Below are 14,090 nucleotides of genomic sequence, written 5' to 3' on the forward strand. Positions count from 1 at the left end.
ACTTAACCAGCACATGATCAAAAATAATCTACTCACACAGGGGAGATACTTGGCTCTACCTCTACTGCTGCTCATAAAATTATTCTTTCCTCAATGTACAGATATATCTGCCTGTATAGAAGATATATAGGGTATATGCAGACAACAATGCAACACAGACTAAATACCCACTGTACTCTTAAGTATGCAAATGAAAGACAGAACAGGCTGTGACTCCAGTAACAAAACCGAGAAACAGCAGAAACCTCTTCCACAGCTCTGTGTGCCATGCTGCGCTCAGGCACTGATTAGCATAATTCCAAAGTAAGAAAGTGCCCATGGGCCCGTTTGTCCTTTGAAAAAAAAGCGCTGACGCTTGGCCTTGTCCTCTGCCCCCTGGCACAGCCTGCCCTCGCAAAACCAAGCCTGCGGCCGGAGGTGAACACGTCCACTGCTCTCGAAACGTACAGCAGCCCGCCGATGGGGACGTCTGTCCTGAAGACTCTGCCCCGGGCCCTGCTCTTCTGACAAACGAAGGGTTTCCCCCTTGTTTCAACCCACAAAAACAAGACCCCCGCTGCCCACACTTGCCCTCGCCCTGAAGACACGTCCTGTGAGTCACTGCCCACAGGCAGAGGGCAGGCTGTGCCAACACTCCCACGAGACACGCTGACCTTCTGGGGTCTCCAAGACAAACAGGACTGTGCAGTTCAGCGCTTGCAGGTCCGTTCACAGGTACATGTGGGGCGTTGAGCTCTGATTCACGAGTGGGGGCTCTTCCCAGCATGCTCATTGTTTTCAAGCATTAACCCGCTTTGTAATATAATGAATTTAATGAGACCATTTTCTCAACTGAGCATAGCAATCACACTTTTTGCTCATCTGTTTGTTAAGTGTTGTTGCAAACAGAACTACATAACATGGTTATAAGGAGGATATGGGTGACAGCATCCTGCAGTACTCAGTCTGGGAAAGGGTGAAAAGTGTGCTACCTGCTCATCTTTGTAGCAAAAAGATATACAAAGGTACTGTGACTGTGGCTCTATGAGTTTGGCAAACTTAAAAATGTTCCCATTCAACAGGATAATTTGTAGCTCCATTGTACTTAAGGACGACTGCCCAGGAGCGGAACATGGCAACACAAGATGTCTTCTTGGCTCAAAGGACAAGGCATGTGCCCTTATTCTGCCATGGTGGCTGTCCATTCATGCCAATGGCAACTGCCTGTGCCTCAACTGTGAGTTTCTTGGGTCGTGGTAAAGTCTGATTTGTACTACATTCAAGAATCTAGCTGTATTGTCCCCTGGGTGAAATCCAAGACAACCATATAACAAACAACAACAAATCCAATACAAAAGAGCCTCTGGAGATAAGAGTTATTTTACAGTGTTTTGAGTGCCAGACAACAGAAGGGATGAAAGATTTCCTGAGTCTGTTACTGTTACACCTGGGGACACAGATGAGAGCGTAAATTCACAGTGCAGAGGCTGTGCCACGCTCTCCATAATGCTCTTCTTAATGCCTTCTTTACAGCCCACTGTTTATAGAGGACATGCAGACTGAGCTGATGTGCTCTAATGATTGTGCTCACTAATTTTTCCAACCTATTACAATCTCTGATACAGATATTGCCAAACCATTAAGTAATACAATATGCAGGTGGAAGAGTACTTTCTCAGACAAAAGCCATTTTTGGCCTGACCCAGGGGTTGTCCTTTTCCTAAATTTCCTTTGGTCTTTCTTTCCTTCTGCCAGCTGGACACAATCTGTACAGGATTTTGTGCCACCATGAATCAGCTTTCACCACCTCATCTCGTCCAACGTGTCAGATGAGCTGCAACATGTTTAACTTCGTCTTTAAGCAATCCCTGTACCAAATCCGTCTTTGCGCTACTCTGAATGTGCCAGCCCAGCACATAAAATTAGAACTCCTACCCACTGCAGTCAAGGGAAAACAGAACTGCACTGGGTATATTGATGCAAAGCTGTAAGCGACTACTAAGGAGGAGAGAACATGGAAATCAGCCTTTGTGTGGGGAAATAACTGGCCAACAATAACCAGAATAAAATGTTCCCATTATTTCATACAGTATATTCAACATCCATAAAATCCCACATATATCCCAGAGGAACACAGTGAATATGAAAAGGAAGAGGACACCACCCTGCTAGAGCACACTGTTTCCACAGTGAAAGTTGCTAATAATTCAAAAATAGCCGAGTGACAAATACAACACTTGAATGCATTTCTTCATACACATTAAACCAGAGCACATACTAATAAAGCAATCCCACAGCAGAATTGGTCTGAGAGAGGCCACTGGTCTCTGCGCTCTGACTGGCTCAGCTCAGGTGAAGACACAGCTGAGTAAGAGCCTGATTGGACAGAGTGCCCATGAAGGAGAAAGTTGTGTTGACAGGCAAGCCTTAGAAAAACACTCAGCCTTTTAGTTATCTGGCTTTGGCGGTGTGCAGATTTTTGCCGTGTTCTTCAATCCACTGTGCCTCTCTTAAGACATACACCCCGGTACAACTAATTTCCTGCCTAACTGTGGCTGGAAGGTTGCTGGTTCAAATTCCGCGGTCGGCATAGGAATCCTACTCCATTAGGCCCCTGAGCAAGGCCCTTAGCCCCAGCTGCATAAATGGCTGACCCTGCGCTCTGGCCCAAAGCTTCTCTCCCTGTCTGGCTGCCTCATGGAGAGCATGTTGGGGTATGCGAAAAGACAAATTCCTAATACAAGAAATTGTATATTCCCAATAAAGTGATCTTATCTTATCCCGCAACATCTGTAAAACAGGTCTCGGCTGTGCGAGCACCTTGCAGCAGCTCGGAGATGGAAAACAGGCATTATTATAATGTGTTTCTGTGAAAACGCACTTCTAGCACTTGATAATGATACACTGCAATAATAATAATGATGAGGAGGAGAAGAACAACAAGAATATCCGTCCATCGTCATCAACAACATTACTGCAATACTGCCAATTCCAGTGGCAGGGGAAGGGCAGCGGCTCTCCAGCCTGCAGACAGCGCACAGCTCAGTGCTGATGGGAAGTGACAGCTGCTGATTAGCCAACTTGCAGCCCCTCTCCGCAAACGCAACAGCAGCAGCCCCCACGCCAAGCCGTGAGCAGGCTGCCTGACAGGGGGGATGCAGGGACACTCCTACCTTCAGGAGATAGACCGGGATGTTGCTGAAGTCGACCGGGAGCTTCAGGAGGAACCGTGCAGAGAACTCCCCCGTCTGGGCAGGACAGAAGGAAAGAAGACAATAATACAGCAATGTCTAAATTTAAATATAATTGAAATATAAAGCAAAGTAATATGACAATCTTTCGCTTTTGCCCAGTGGTATCAGGTGGCACAGTGGTCATCGCTTCATGGCCATGGCTCCACCAATGCAGTTGTTTATGAGTAAGGAAACGGCCTGGGACACCATTTCACTGGCCCAGGACTAGATGGGCACTGAACCCAGACTGGTATTATGAGCTTCACTCATAATAAACACACCTAGCCCCTGTTGCATGACAAAAACTCATGCCAAAAGACAAATGGCATATTCTTAAGCACAGAGACACTCTGAGGTAATTGTGGAATTGTTCACGCCTGTTCCAGGAATTCGTGAGGATTACAGCTCTGCAGAGGGCCAGTGCCACCTGTTTTTGTGGACATGAACTACAATAGGACCTGATCTGAAACAAGACACAAATTCTACAAATGTGTTCAATCTGTAAAACACAACATGCTAAGTTTTTTTTTTAATGTTCAACATGCTGCACTGGGAAGCTACGGTGTAGCTGAATGCAACACCTTTGTAACTTTCATGTCTGGAACTGTCTGCCCTCACACAGATCAGCATGACGTTGCCGTCTTCACGTAAAAAAGAAACAAACATCAGTGTTTTATCTACCTGTACATGCAGATGACCAGACCAGGAGCCTGATGGGGCTGCAGTCTCTATTGGAAATAACTGGAAGTAATGTTGCTGTGCTTCCAAAATGAGCTATTATGTGCCGGGGTTCTATTTAGAGCATCCTTATGCCTGACAGCAGCGTCCTCACACAGTGAGCACTGCCAGGTCACTGCCCATTCACCTGCAGGCCAAGCCCCAGAAAAAAGAAGACTTCTAGGGAGTTCCACAAAGCGGAGAATCCAGGGAGCGTACCCAGCTGTTCTTGTGCCCAGCGTAGACCTCCATGCTGCGCCCGTAGAGGGGGTCCTCCAGCAGGCTGTCGTACTCGAAGAGCAGGCGGGAACTCTCCCGCAGCCGCTGGCACTGGTACTGGTGGTACTGCTGGATCAGCTCCTTCACCAGCTGCAGGAGGCACTCGGTGTCGCCGGCGTCCCAGCTCACCAGGTGCTGCACGGGGAGACGGAGGGGGGGAGAGGGGGGAGTGTCAGACCTCTCCAGCTGAGCCCTCAGCTCCAGCAGTTCCTTGCAAGAAAGTGAACTGTGGTAAAGAAGCCCTGCCGGATGGAAACGAGCAGGCTTGCCATCGGGCATGCTGTAGACGACAAGGCACCCAACACGAAACACAGCTTTGGCCTCGTGCGTTACGCAGGGCCTGATGCAGATGCTGGTGCAGAAGGCGCGAATTGATACCACAGATCTGGAGAAATGGACTGTCCCACTATGCTAAGCAGTGCTCATTTCAATAATGCAGGGCTTTTGGTATTTAAGTTGCTTTGATTTACAGGTTTATAGGACTAGCACAGAACACCTGCTTCTAAAAACAGTAGGGGAACTGTAAGAGCAACGTATTTCCTCTGTTCACCTATAAAGGACACACTGGCTCTGCAAAAATGTCTGCCGCTATCTTTTGCTTTTTTACATGGAGTAGATCAAGGGGAGCATTCCGAGTCGCTGTCCGGGAACAGTCGGAGATCAGGCTCTCGGGTGTCCCTTAGCAGCCCTGCTGGAGCGGGAGGTTGAGTACAGCAGGAGCGGTGAAAGATGAAAGAGTTGAGAAAACAATAGAAAGCGGCGATAGCAGCACAAGCTCCTCATTATTACACCAGAACTAAAATAATCGCTTCCACCGCGGACTCAGCCAAGCTCTGCTCCTGGGGAGGGGAAACAGCAGTGGAGCAGGATTTCCTGATCTTATCTGTCCCAGTGCAGGCTTGTATGGAGCAAGATAACCAGCCCTTCCACTTCTGACTTTCTTATTATTTCACCCCAACTCACAAACACGTTGACATTTGCATCTCATTTGCCAAGACCCCGGAGCTCTATGGCAGGGTGTGTAGTGCCACACACAAAAAAACACTGGGATTTGATAAAACCACAGGAGTACAGAACTGAGCTGGATGGTTCAGAGGGTTATTTCAATAGTTTGCCAAGTGTCTATGTACACAAAGGACCTGGAGTAGACCGATTCATTGCTCCGTGCGAGACCAAGAATCGACAGCTCCACAACCTCTTGCTCACAGAGTTAAAGATACATGAAAGCAACATCTGTCAAACCCACAGGAACACGTAGGCCCCCTTTCCAGGATATTTTAATCCACATTCCTCATTTGCATAGCCTCTACAACATACGGCTCTTAATTCTCTAAAGTTTTAATTATAAACAAAATCTTCCTGAATAACCAAATAACTGTGCAGACAAGCCAAATTTTATTACACAATTTTAATGCTCGATAGTCCAGTGGCATGATGATTACCACTGCAGCCTCAGAGCTCTTGGGTTCTAAATTCGATTCTGGAATGGAACCTTTACTTTTACTACTGATAACCAAGTAATGAGTCACAAGCCCGGACAACTCCCATTACAGAGTGTGTGTTCATGCAACTACTATTGTTAGTACAACTATTTGGATGAACTATCATAATGATAACAGTCATTGTTATGTGAATTATCATCACCTCTCTGAGAGCAGGGTTTGATCTAGGGTCAGCCTCTGAAAAGCTCTTTAGAGACACAGCTGCATTCTGATGAGCTGTGCAGGTACAGTGATGAAATCATGTAATTTACAGCTCTTTGTCCTTGGTTTGATTCTGGCTTGGAGCACGTTCAGTGAGGAGTCCGCATGGCCCCCCTGTGGCCTTGTGGGTTTATTCTGGGTGTTCTTGTTTCACAACACTTACCAGAGTGATTGGCATTTTTAAATTGTGCTCTCATGCATATGTTGTGATTTACTGGTGGTTGTCCTGATTGCACCCTGCGCTTGTCAAGTAATAATTATAATAATAATAATAATAATAATAATAATAGTAATAATTGCTTACACTTATATATCGCTTTTCTAGACACTCCACTCAAAGTGCTTGAGTAAGGCTCTGACTCTCACTACTCTTGGAAGTTAAAGCAGTTACTGAGAATCAGTACAGGGGTGATGTGAGAGAAGACCAAGCAGCACATGAAGCAGACACACAGAGATGCATCTGGTACCCTGGGCCTCTGGCAATGTGCACGGACTGACACAGGATCTCATACCATTGATGTCATAACTGGAACGTGCCCTATGTCTTTGTGAGTGCTTATCATAGTGTACAGTAGCAGGACTGCATTTCAAAATACTGACTACATATTCTTTCCTTTAAGAGGGATTATGGAAATGTTACAATTTCACACATGTTAGGGCTCAGGGCTGAAAGGGCAGCCCTCTACAGGAACAAGCAGAACAACCATGTTTCTTTCAAGGGATGGAGGGAATCTTAACCCTTAATATTTAATGAAATGGGACATGGAAATGCTATGAGTGTACACCAGTCTACAGGGTACAGACCTGAAGTGCCTGATAAAACAGAAGAAATCACATTAAAAAAATAAAAAAGAAAAATGCTATGTATTTTTTAAAGATTCTATTAATATAAAAAGGCTAAGGGATTCAGAACAATAACTTGAAAAGAAAGACAGACAACTTCTTACTCTTTGTCAAACTTGGTTTGGAGTTTAAATTATGACTTTCTGGATGATTTTGTAGTTTTATGATGTAAAATATATTTTTGCGAATTTCACTGAGATAAAGAATAAAACATAATATTTATTGCTTTATATACAATGAAGGAACGCAAATTATAAAATGACAAAAAATCCTCAGGTGCTATAAAAATAAGATCAGAAGAAACTGAATCAGAAAAATTACAAGCCCCCTGTGGCTGCTTTCACTCACATTATTAACAGCTCATTGTTGTGTGCTTTTTCCTCTCATTCCGGTTTAAGAGACTGAAACTCTAGTGTCTGAGAAAGCTGGATTAGAAAAACAGTTTTGTGTTTTTTAGGCATCTGCTGATTTTGTTTCACCACTTTGTCTGTACTATGGTGGGCCTTGTATAAAGAATACGAATACTTGCTTTGTGCTGCTTCTATGGAAAATGACTAATCAGAGCCCAAAAAAATAAAGCTGTTCGCCATTCAATTCTAGGACATATCTGATGTCCTCGTAAGAGAGGTACATTACTGTCTGATTGATTTGTAAAAAAACTGATGAACTGTGCTTTCATCCATCCCTTCCTTATCCAAAAACCCTCTTATTCCGGGTAACGGACGTGAAAACCCCGAGCCTTACCTAGAAGCACAGAGCACAAGACTGGACCGTACCCTGGACAGGACAATGCTCCATCGTGCGACACACACAGACAAAGGCAATTTAGAAACACCAGTTAACCTAGCCAGGAGGGTGATAGTCCTCTGAGACCTGTCTTTCAGCCACAAACCCCATCAAGGAAAAAAAAGAGGTTCTGCGATGCTACACTCAGGGCACTGCAGGCTCCTGGATCTCTTTCAGCTACTGATACTTAGCACACCTGGTTCAGGGTATTTCCACCTGTACACCGAGACAGCTTTTTTCTACTATTTTTATCAAGCTGAATCTGTACAGCAAAATCTCCACCCTGTCATGTCCAGTGACCTTAAGCACTGTAGTAGGCATGGCCTACAATGCTTTCCTAAATTTGAAGTACTCCACTTCCAAAATAAACTGGTGAGGACCAGTGTAGAGCATCTAGGAGCTGGGAAATTCCACTGATTATGGGCACCTGTGCTGTGTAGAAGTTAACATGTAGCCACCACACACACACACAAAACCAACTTTTATTTGATAGGTTTATTTTCCCCATGGACAGTGCCAATTCATTTTCTGCACACTGCCAACTTGGGAGTGCAAAATCGCTGGGTTTCTCACAGTACTGGAAATCCTTTGTGGCCCCTCTGGGTACCATTGAAACAGGCTCAAAACCCCCCTGCAGAACGGGGAGGGAGTATGGGATCGCCAGGGCAGTAGTCCTCTCCTGCCTCAAAATTGCAACAGATGGCAAGCAAGCAGAACTGTGTAATGATGTCCGCCCTTAAGTGCTGTGGACTCAAACACACCACTCCCTCCTGCAGGAAAGTAAGGAGGGCTTACTGACAATGAGAAGGACAGAAGCCTTTGCAGAGAACCTGCTTCCTTTAAGTCCCACAAGATGTGTCTGGACAGAGCTGGGCCTTTGGAGAGTTCTTTAAAGAAGAGTAATGAGACACTTTCCTCTCTAATTCCTTCTGGCTTAAGCCTAGACAGATGAGCCCTCAATTCCCGTAGCTCTGCACAATAACTCCCTTCCAGTCTTCGCAACATATTAAAACAAACAATGGCTCTGGGGATATTGCCCATTTCAACATCTTTCCTGTGTCACAGCCCTAACTCGAAGACAATGGTCAATAGCAGTAGGACAGGCTGACTAGAAGAACTGCATTGTGGGCGTTTGTTAGTGTTGGCAGCAAAGCAGATGGAAATCTTACCTCTAACAGAAAATTACTCAGTTCCTGTCTGAAAACACTTTAGTGAACTGTACTTATCTGCACCGGGCATGCAGCTGGCTCCGTGTTATCAGGTAAAACTGAAACATTCAAAAATTAAAGTTTGAAGCTTCAGGTTTATGCAGCAGCCCCTCATCCATGCTCTCAACCTATTTCACAGCACCTCTAATGTGGCCTCTAAAGCCCCAGCTGTATGATTAAATGTAATATTTAATGAAAGCCACATAAACAAGAATACTCTATTTCCCAGTGCCCATGACTGATTATGACTGCAGCTCGTCTGTCAGGTGCTTGCTGGAACTCAATAAACACATCTTGTCTCAATAAGAATGCTGTATAGCACCCTGTGCTCCTCTTTTGGTTTTGTACATTTAAGAATTTCATGTTTTTTTCAATCACAAAACATACAATTAAAAACACCTAGCTTTATCAAAAATCAGAACTGCAAAATGTGGCTTGGATAAAGTAGGAAACATCTTACATGGCGTTAATGAGGTGGCGTTTTGCCACAGTGATCTGCGTGGGAAAGGTCATGGCTTTTTTGCTCTCCACATCCGATTATCTGTGGGGTAATGAAGTCTGAAACTGCTCTCTGGGCAGCAGTGTGGTGCAGTGGTTAGGGCTCTGGACTCATAACTGGCAGGCTGTGTTAAAGTCCCAGGTGAGACACTGCTGTTGATCCCTTGAGCAAGGGCCTTTAGCAGTGGTCTTCAGCTAAAACACCACAGCTGCAAAAATAGGTGAACATTTTGCTTGTGTCAGCCACTTAAATTCACAAGCCTGATTGGGGGGAGCAGGTATTCGCCTGCACTAGACATGAAAAAGCAACTACAAGGTCTCAGAATACGTATTTAGAACCGAGGACACTTGTCTTTACACAAAGGGTGGTGGAAGTGTGGAAGCTACACCTTGTGTTGAAGCAAATACCCTCAGAGCCTTCAAAAAATGACTGGGTGAGATCCAATAATTTTTTCTTCTGATGGATTGAAGTGCCTCTTCCCATTTGTCTCTGTGTCGTGTTCTTATGTTTTTCAGCCTGCTTTTTGTATGAAGAGCTGGGCATTATCAAAGCTCTGTTGTGCCGGCATGAACTCATCGCCCCATTCGGTCCACAACAAGCCACAGGTCTGCACCAGCGCGAGTGAAAATAGCCCAAGTGTGTGCGGCGAGTGGCCAGCGTGCTGCAAATAACCCTGCTCAGCAGACAGCGTACTTTGAGGCCATGGAAGTCAATGACCTATCTGTCTGTCTGCCTGCCTGTTTGTCTGCCCAGTTAAACAGAGCTGCAGAAAGAAAAGGCGGCATTGTGCGATGGAAGCTGCATCCCTACAGGAAGCTGCAGCAGGAAGAGGCGTTTCAGCCTAGTGACCTAATCCAGGCTGATTATTACAAGCATGACAGGCATTCCCGAAAACCTCGGCAACAACACAAGGAAGCCCATTGTCTGGGTCAGGAGCAGGGACTGTGGACAAGGAAGAGCTGGCTGTAGGACTCAGAAGTGCTGAGTCAGCAGTCTCTGACTGGCTCTGTTACCATAACCCACTGACCCACTCCATGCATACATGACACACACACACACACACCTGAGAACCAACACGTACACGCCTATGGACATATCTGAGCAGGGCTTCTGACTCTGCCGTACTCACTGCAACAGCCTACGCCATGTACACAGACAATGTACACAGCTTTCTGTTTCAATAGCAGAGCTAAGGGGCATGTGAACAGTACAATAGAACTGGGTGTGAACAGCAATCAAAAACTCCTGAATACGAGACACACTATATGAACTTTAAAAATCCTGTTTAAACTGTCCTAAAAAAGCTACTGTTTAAGCTTGAGGGAGCACACAGAAATGGTCATTTACCTTGCCCTGTCATACAGAAAATAAGTTATGAGGCAGAAATACCGTACCTGCTACACAACACCAAGCAGAAAACAGCATACAAACAAGTCATGTTTATTTAGCCTGGCTTGGTGCACCTAATAGGCCCTGAGCCAAACTGTCGTTCAGCGTGTAGAGATTCGCACCACTCATTCCACTTCTGCTCATTGTAACGGCAGGACTGGCGTCGAATCCAAGAATGCCGAGAGTTCCAAGAGCTCGGATGGAGTTCTGGAACGCTCGACAACCTGTGAACAACGCGATGTAAAGTCAAGGCTCGGGGAAGTGCGTTGCGACACACTGGATGAGTCGAGGGCGTGCGCAGAGACGCCCCCCTCCACCCGCACGAGGTGGAAGTAGCGGAGGGTTGCGAAATTCCCTCTGAGGGGAGGTCTGCGTTATTCTTAACCCCACACCAGATGTGAGATGAGCGCAACACCTCTGGCGCACATCCGTCCAGTCGGGGAACGCCCAGTTCCCTACAAACTACAGACGCCCTTGCAACCGTTGGGCGCAGTGGTCAACGCACTTTTACTGAAGATGAACCCCAGGGTGGAGATTTGCTCTTTAAATGAATGTTCACGGTAGCTGCGGAGGGCAGCTTACAGTCTTTATTAGATCTTTGGAGTCATGTCAAAGCTAAATCTAGCTCATCACCAGAGAGAAGCCTTATGGGACTGGTGTGAAAAAGAAATAAACCATATTGTCTTCCTGAAAGCAGCCTTCAAATAATTTACCAAGTCAGCCCCATGATGCTAAACTACAGAACCAAGGATTCCTTCAGAAAAATCAAATTGATGGAATTAATTAATAAAATCAAGTTAACACCAAAATCTACCACGAAGTACAGCCTGTGCCACAGCTGAGAGGACAGATTGTGTTATAGCAACAGCTATCTGGTAGAAAGTGAATTATATCCTTAGCGCCTGTTGAACATTCATTTTTAACCAAAAGGGAAATGCAAGCGCCCATTTTATAGGCTGCACATGCAAACAAAACACTGTTGGGCAGTAATTCTTTTGTATGTACACTGGAAACTAACAGCATTTTGTACATGATAGGCTTCACAGTATTTCCTTAGTTTCAGGTTATTCATTTTTTCCCCATAAAGCAGAAGAGGGACTTTCATTCTTTGGAATCCCTAGTAGAGTTTTGTAATGCATTGTTTTGGGACTGACCTGAAAAGCCTTCCACAGCTCGAGAGGCAGACTTGAAACTCTCTCAGGACATAGAGGTGAAAGATTTTCTATTTGCCTGTGACTGATTCCTCAGGGTGGACTGCAATGTACTTTTTCAAAGAGCTGTGGATAACCTTCCTCCTGCTTCAATACAACAAATGAAAAAAATACAAACCCCGAAAAGCTTCTGACCAAACAGAATGACACTGATTGACAGGCACTTTGCATTGGCACTGACACAAATGGCCTGTACATTTGAATCCAATGTGACAGATACGCCGACAATGACTTCACTCCTGGATCAATCTGTGCTTATAATTCCAAGAGGAAACAGAACCGGGAACTGAGAAAAACTCCTGCATTCATTTCCCAATATCTCCAATTAAACAGCATGTTTCAGTCTGTTATACCCTGAAATACGCTGATTAAGTAGAGAACATTTCAAACATATTGGCATCCACTGCCACTGCCGGTTTTTCAAAGCGCACCAAAAAGTTAATTAGGAGGAGATCTTCTTTCTGTCTTTGTAAAGATGTGCAAACACTGCTATATTAACAACCTTACATTTGACCACTTTTTAAAATAGCGACTTTGGCTGTACTACAAATAGGACTGGTCTGTATGGCCTCAGTTTTATCCCTTTTGTGTGGATGGATATCAATATCACTAGCTATCAATTTCTGATTGGTTGGTAGCATTTCTTTAACTTCCTATGTTAAAAAAACATTTCAATGTTATTCTTCCTATGTTAAATAAATATTCTATGTAAAGCTCTTTAAATATCCTTCCATTTTCTAACTGCTTTGCTAATTTCTTAGGCAACAGGCAGTAGATAAACATGAAGAAATAATCCATTCATCTTCTAAACCACTTTATCCCATACAGGTTGAGGAGGGAGTCAGAGCCTATCCCAGAAAGCAATGGCACAAGGCAGGATACACCCCTGACGGAACGCCAGTCCATCACTGTGCAGACAGAGACAAAGTCAGATACACACACTCACACCACGGCCAATATTTCCAGAAGCCAATTAACCTACCGGCATGTCTCTGGGCTGCGAGAGGAAACCGGAGCACCCAGAGACAGCCCTCTCAAACACAGGGAGAAGAATATACGAACTCCACACTGATAGCACCCCAGGAATTGAACTCGGGGCCCCAGCACTGTGAGGCAGTAATGCTAACTACTGTGCCACCATGCCACCCCATCTTTAGATATCATTCCTCATTATTTCCTTGGATATTGCTAGAGTATACCATCACCTCCAAGCATTTGTTTTAATCTAATCCTTGTAACAGCTCACCCTCTTATCTGATCAGTTGTTTCTTTAACCTCACATGTAATGAATAGCCGAAATTATCTTATATCGTCTCTTCCAAACTTTCACACAAAACTGTTTAACAAGTCCTGAATTTGCATCAGGTACACAGTCTACTCTAGATGAGTGCCAGTGCTGACCCACATCATTAAAATGGTCCTGAAGATCCTAAATGCTTTTGTATTGAGATTAACTGTTCTTGACATTTCGTTTGTTTGGGATTGGGTCATAGAGATACTTTACATTCTGTGTGCATTCACTGTTACAAGTCTGGCTTGAAAAGACGTTTCTGTTGTTATCCTTCGCCTGTCAGCTCTGTATCAATGCCTACATTGTCAAAGAATGTCTCCATGAACAAAAAAGCTCTTTTCCTCATCACTGCACTAGTTCTGTCACTGTAAATATTGCCAGCCCTTTCAGCCGTCAACCCTGAAGAGTCCAAAATGTAAAGTTTCCAGTTAAAGTTTCACTCAGCTCTTAAAGGGACACTATGATAACCGCTCACAAAATCACAGGACATGTCCAATTATGACACCCAGGGTATAAGCAGCTGTGTCAGTCCCTGTACAGTGCACAAGGCCCTGAGTACTAGTTGCATCTGTGTGTGTGTCTGCTTCATGTGGTGCTTGGTCTTGTGTCACATCATCCATATACCGATTTTCAGTAACTGCTTTAGCTTCAGAGAGCAGTGGTGAGTCAGAACCTTACTCGACAAGCGCAGGGTGCAATCAGGAGACAACTACCCTGGACAGGAACAGCCCATCACAACACACTTTTACAATTTAAAAACTCTAATTAGTCTGGACAGTGTTGTGAAACCAGAATACCCAGAGTTAACCCACAATGATGCAGGAGGAGGAACATATCGACTAATCACAAAAGCACAAAAGAGACGTTACTTATATAATTTCATCGCTGTACCTGCACAGCTCATCTGAATGCAGCTGTGTCTCTAAGGAGCTTTTCAGAGGCTGACCCTAGA

The 14,090-nt window shown here is 44.8% G+C and overlaps 1 protein-coding gene across 1 annotated transcript in view; it reads right to left on the reverse strand.

Moving 5' to 3' along the window:
- The window catches only part of babam2 (BRISC and BRCA1 A complex member 2), a 111,321-nt gene that overhangs the window by 74,800 nt on the left and 22,431 nt on the right, over positions 1–14,090 (reverse strand). The window contains exons 5-6 of the mRNA XM_006626335.3: positions 4,149–4,343; positions 3,153–3,227 (exon numbers count right to left, since the gene is read on the reverse strand). Coding sequence (XP_006626398.1) covers positions 3,153–3,227; positions 4,149–4,343 — 270 coding nt within the window. The remainder of the gene's footprint in view (positions 1–3,152; positions 3,228–4,148; positions 4,344–14,090) is intronic.

The sequence above is a fragment of the Lepisosteus oculatus genome, chromosome 2, assembly GCF_040954835.1.
Source record: "Lepisosteus oculatus isolate fLepOcu1 chromosome 2, fLepOcu1.hap2, whole genome shotgun sequence".
Taxonomy (NCBI): Eukaryota; Metazoa; Chordata; class Actinopteri; order Semionotiformes; family Lepisosteidae; genus Lepisosteus; species Lepisosteus oculatus.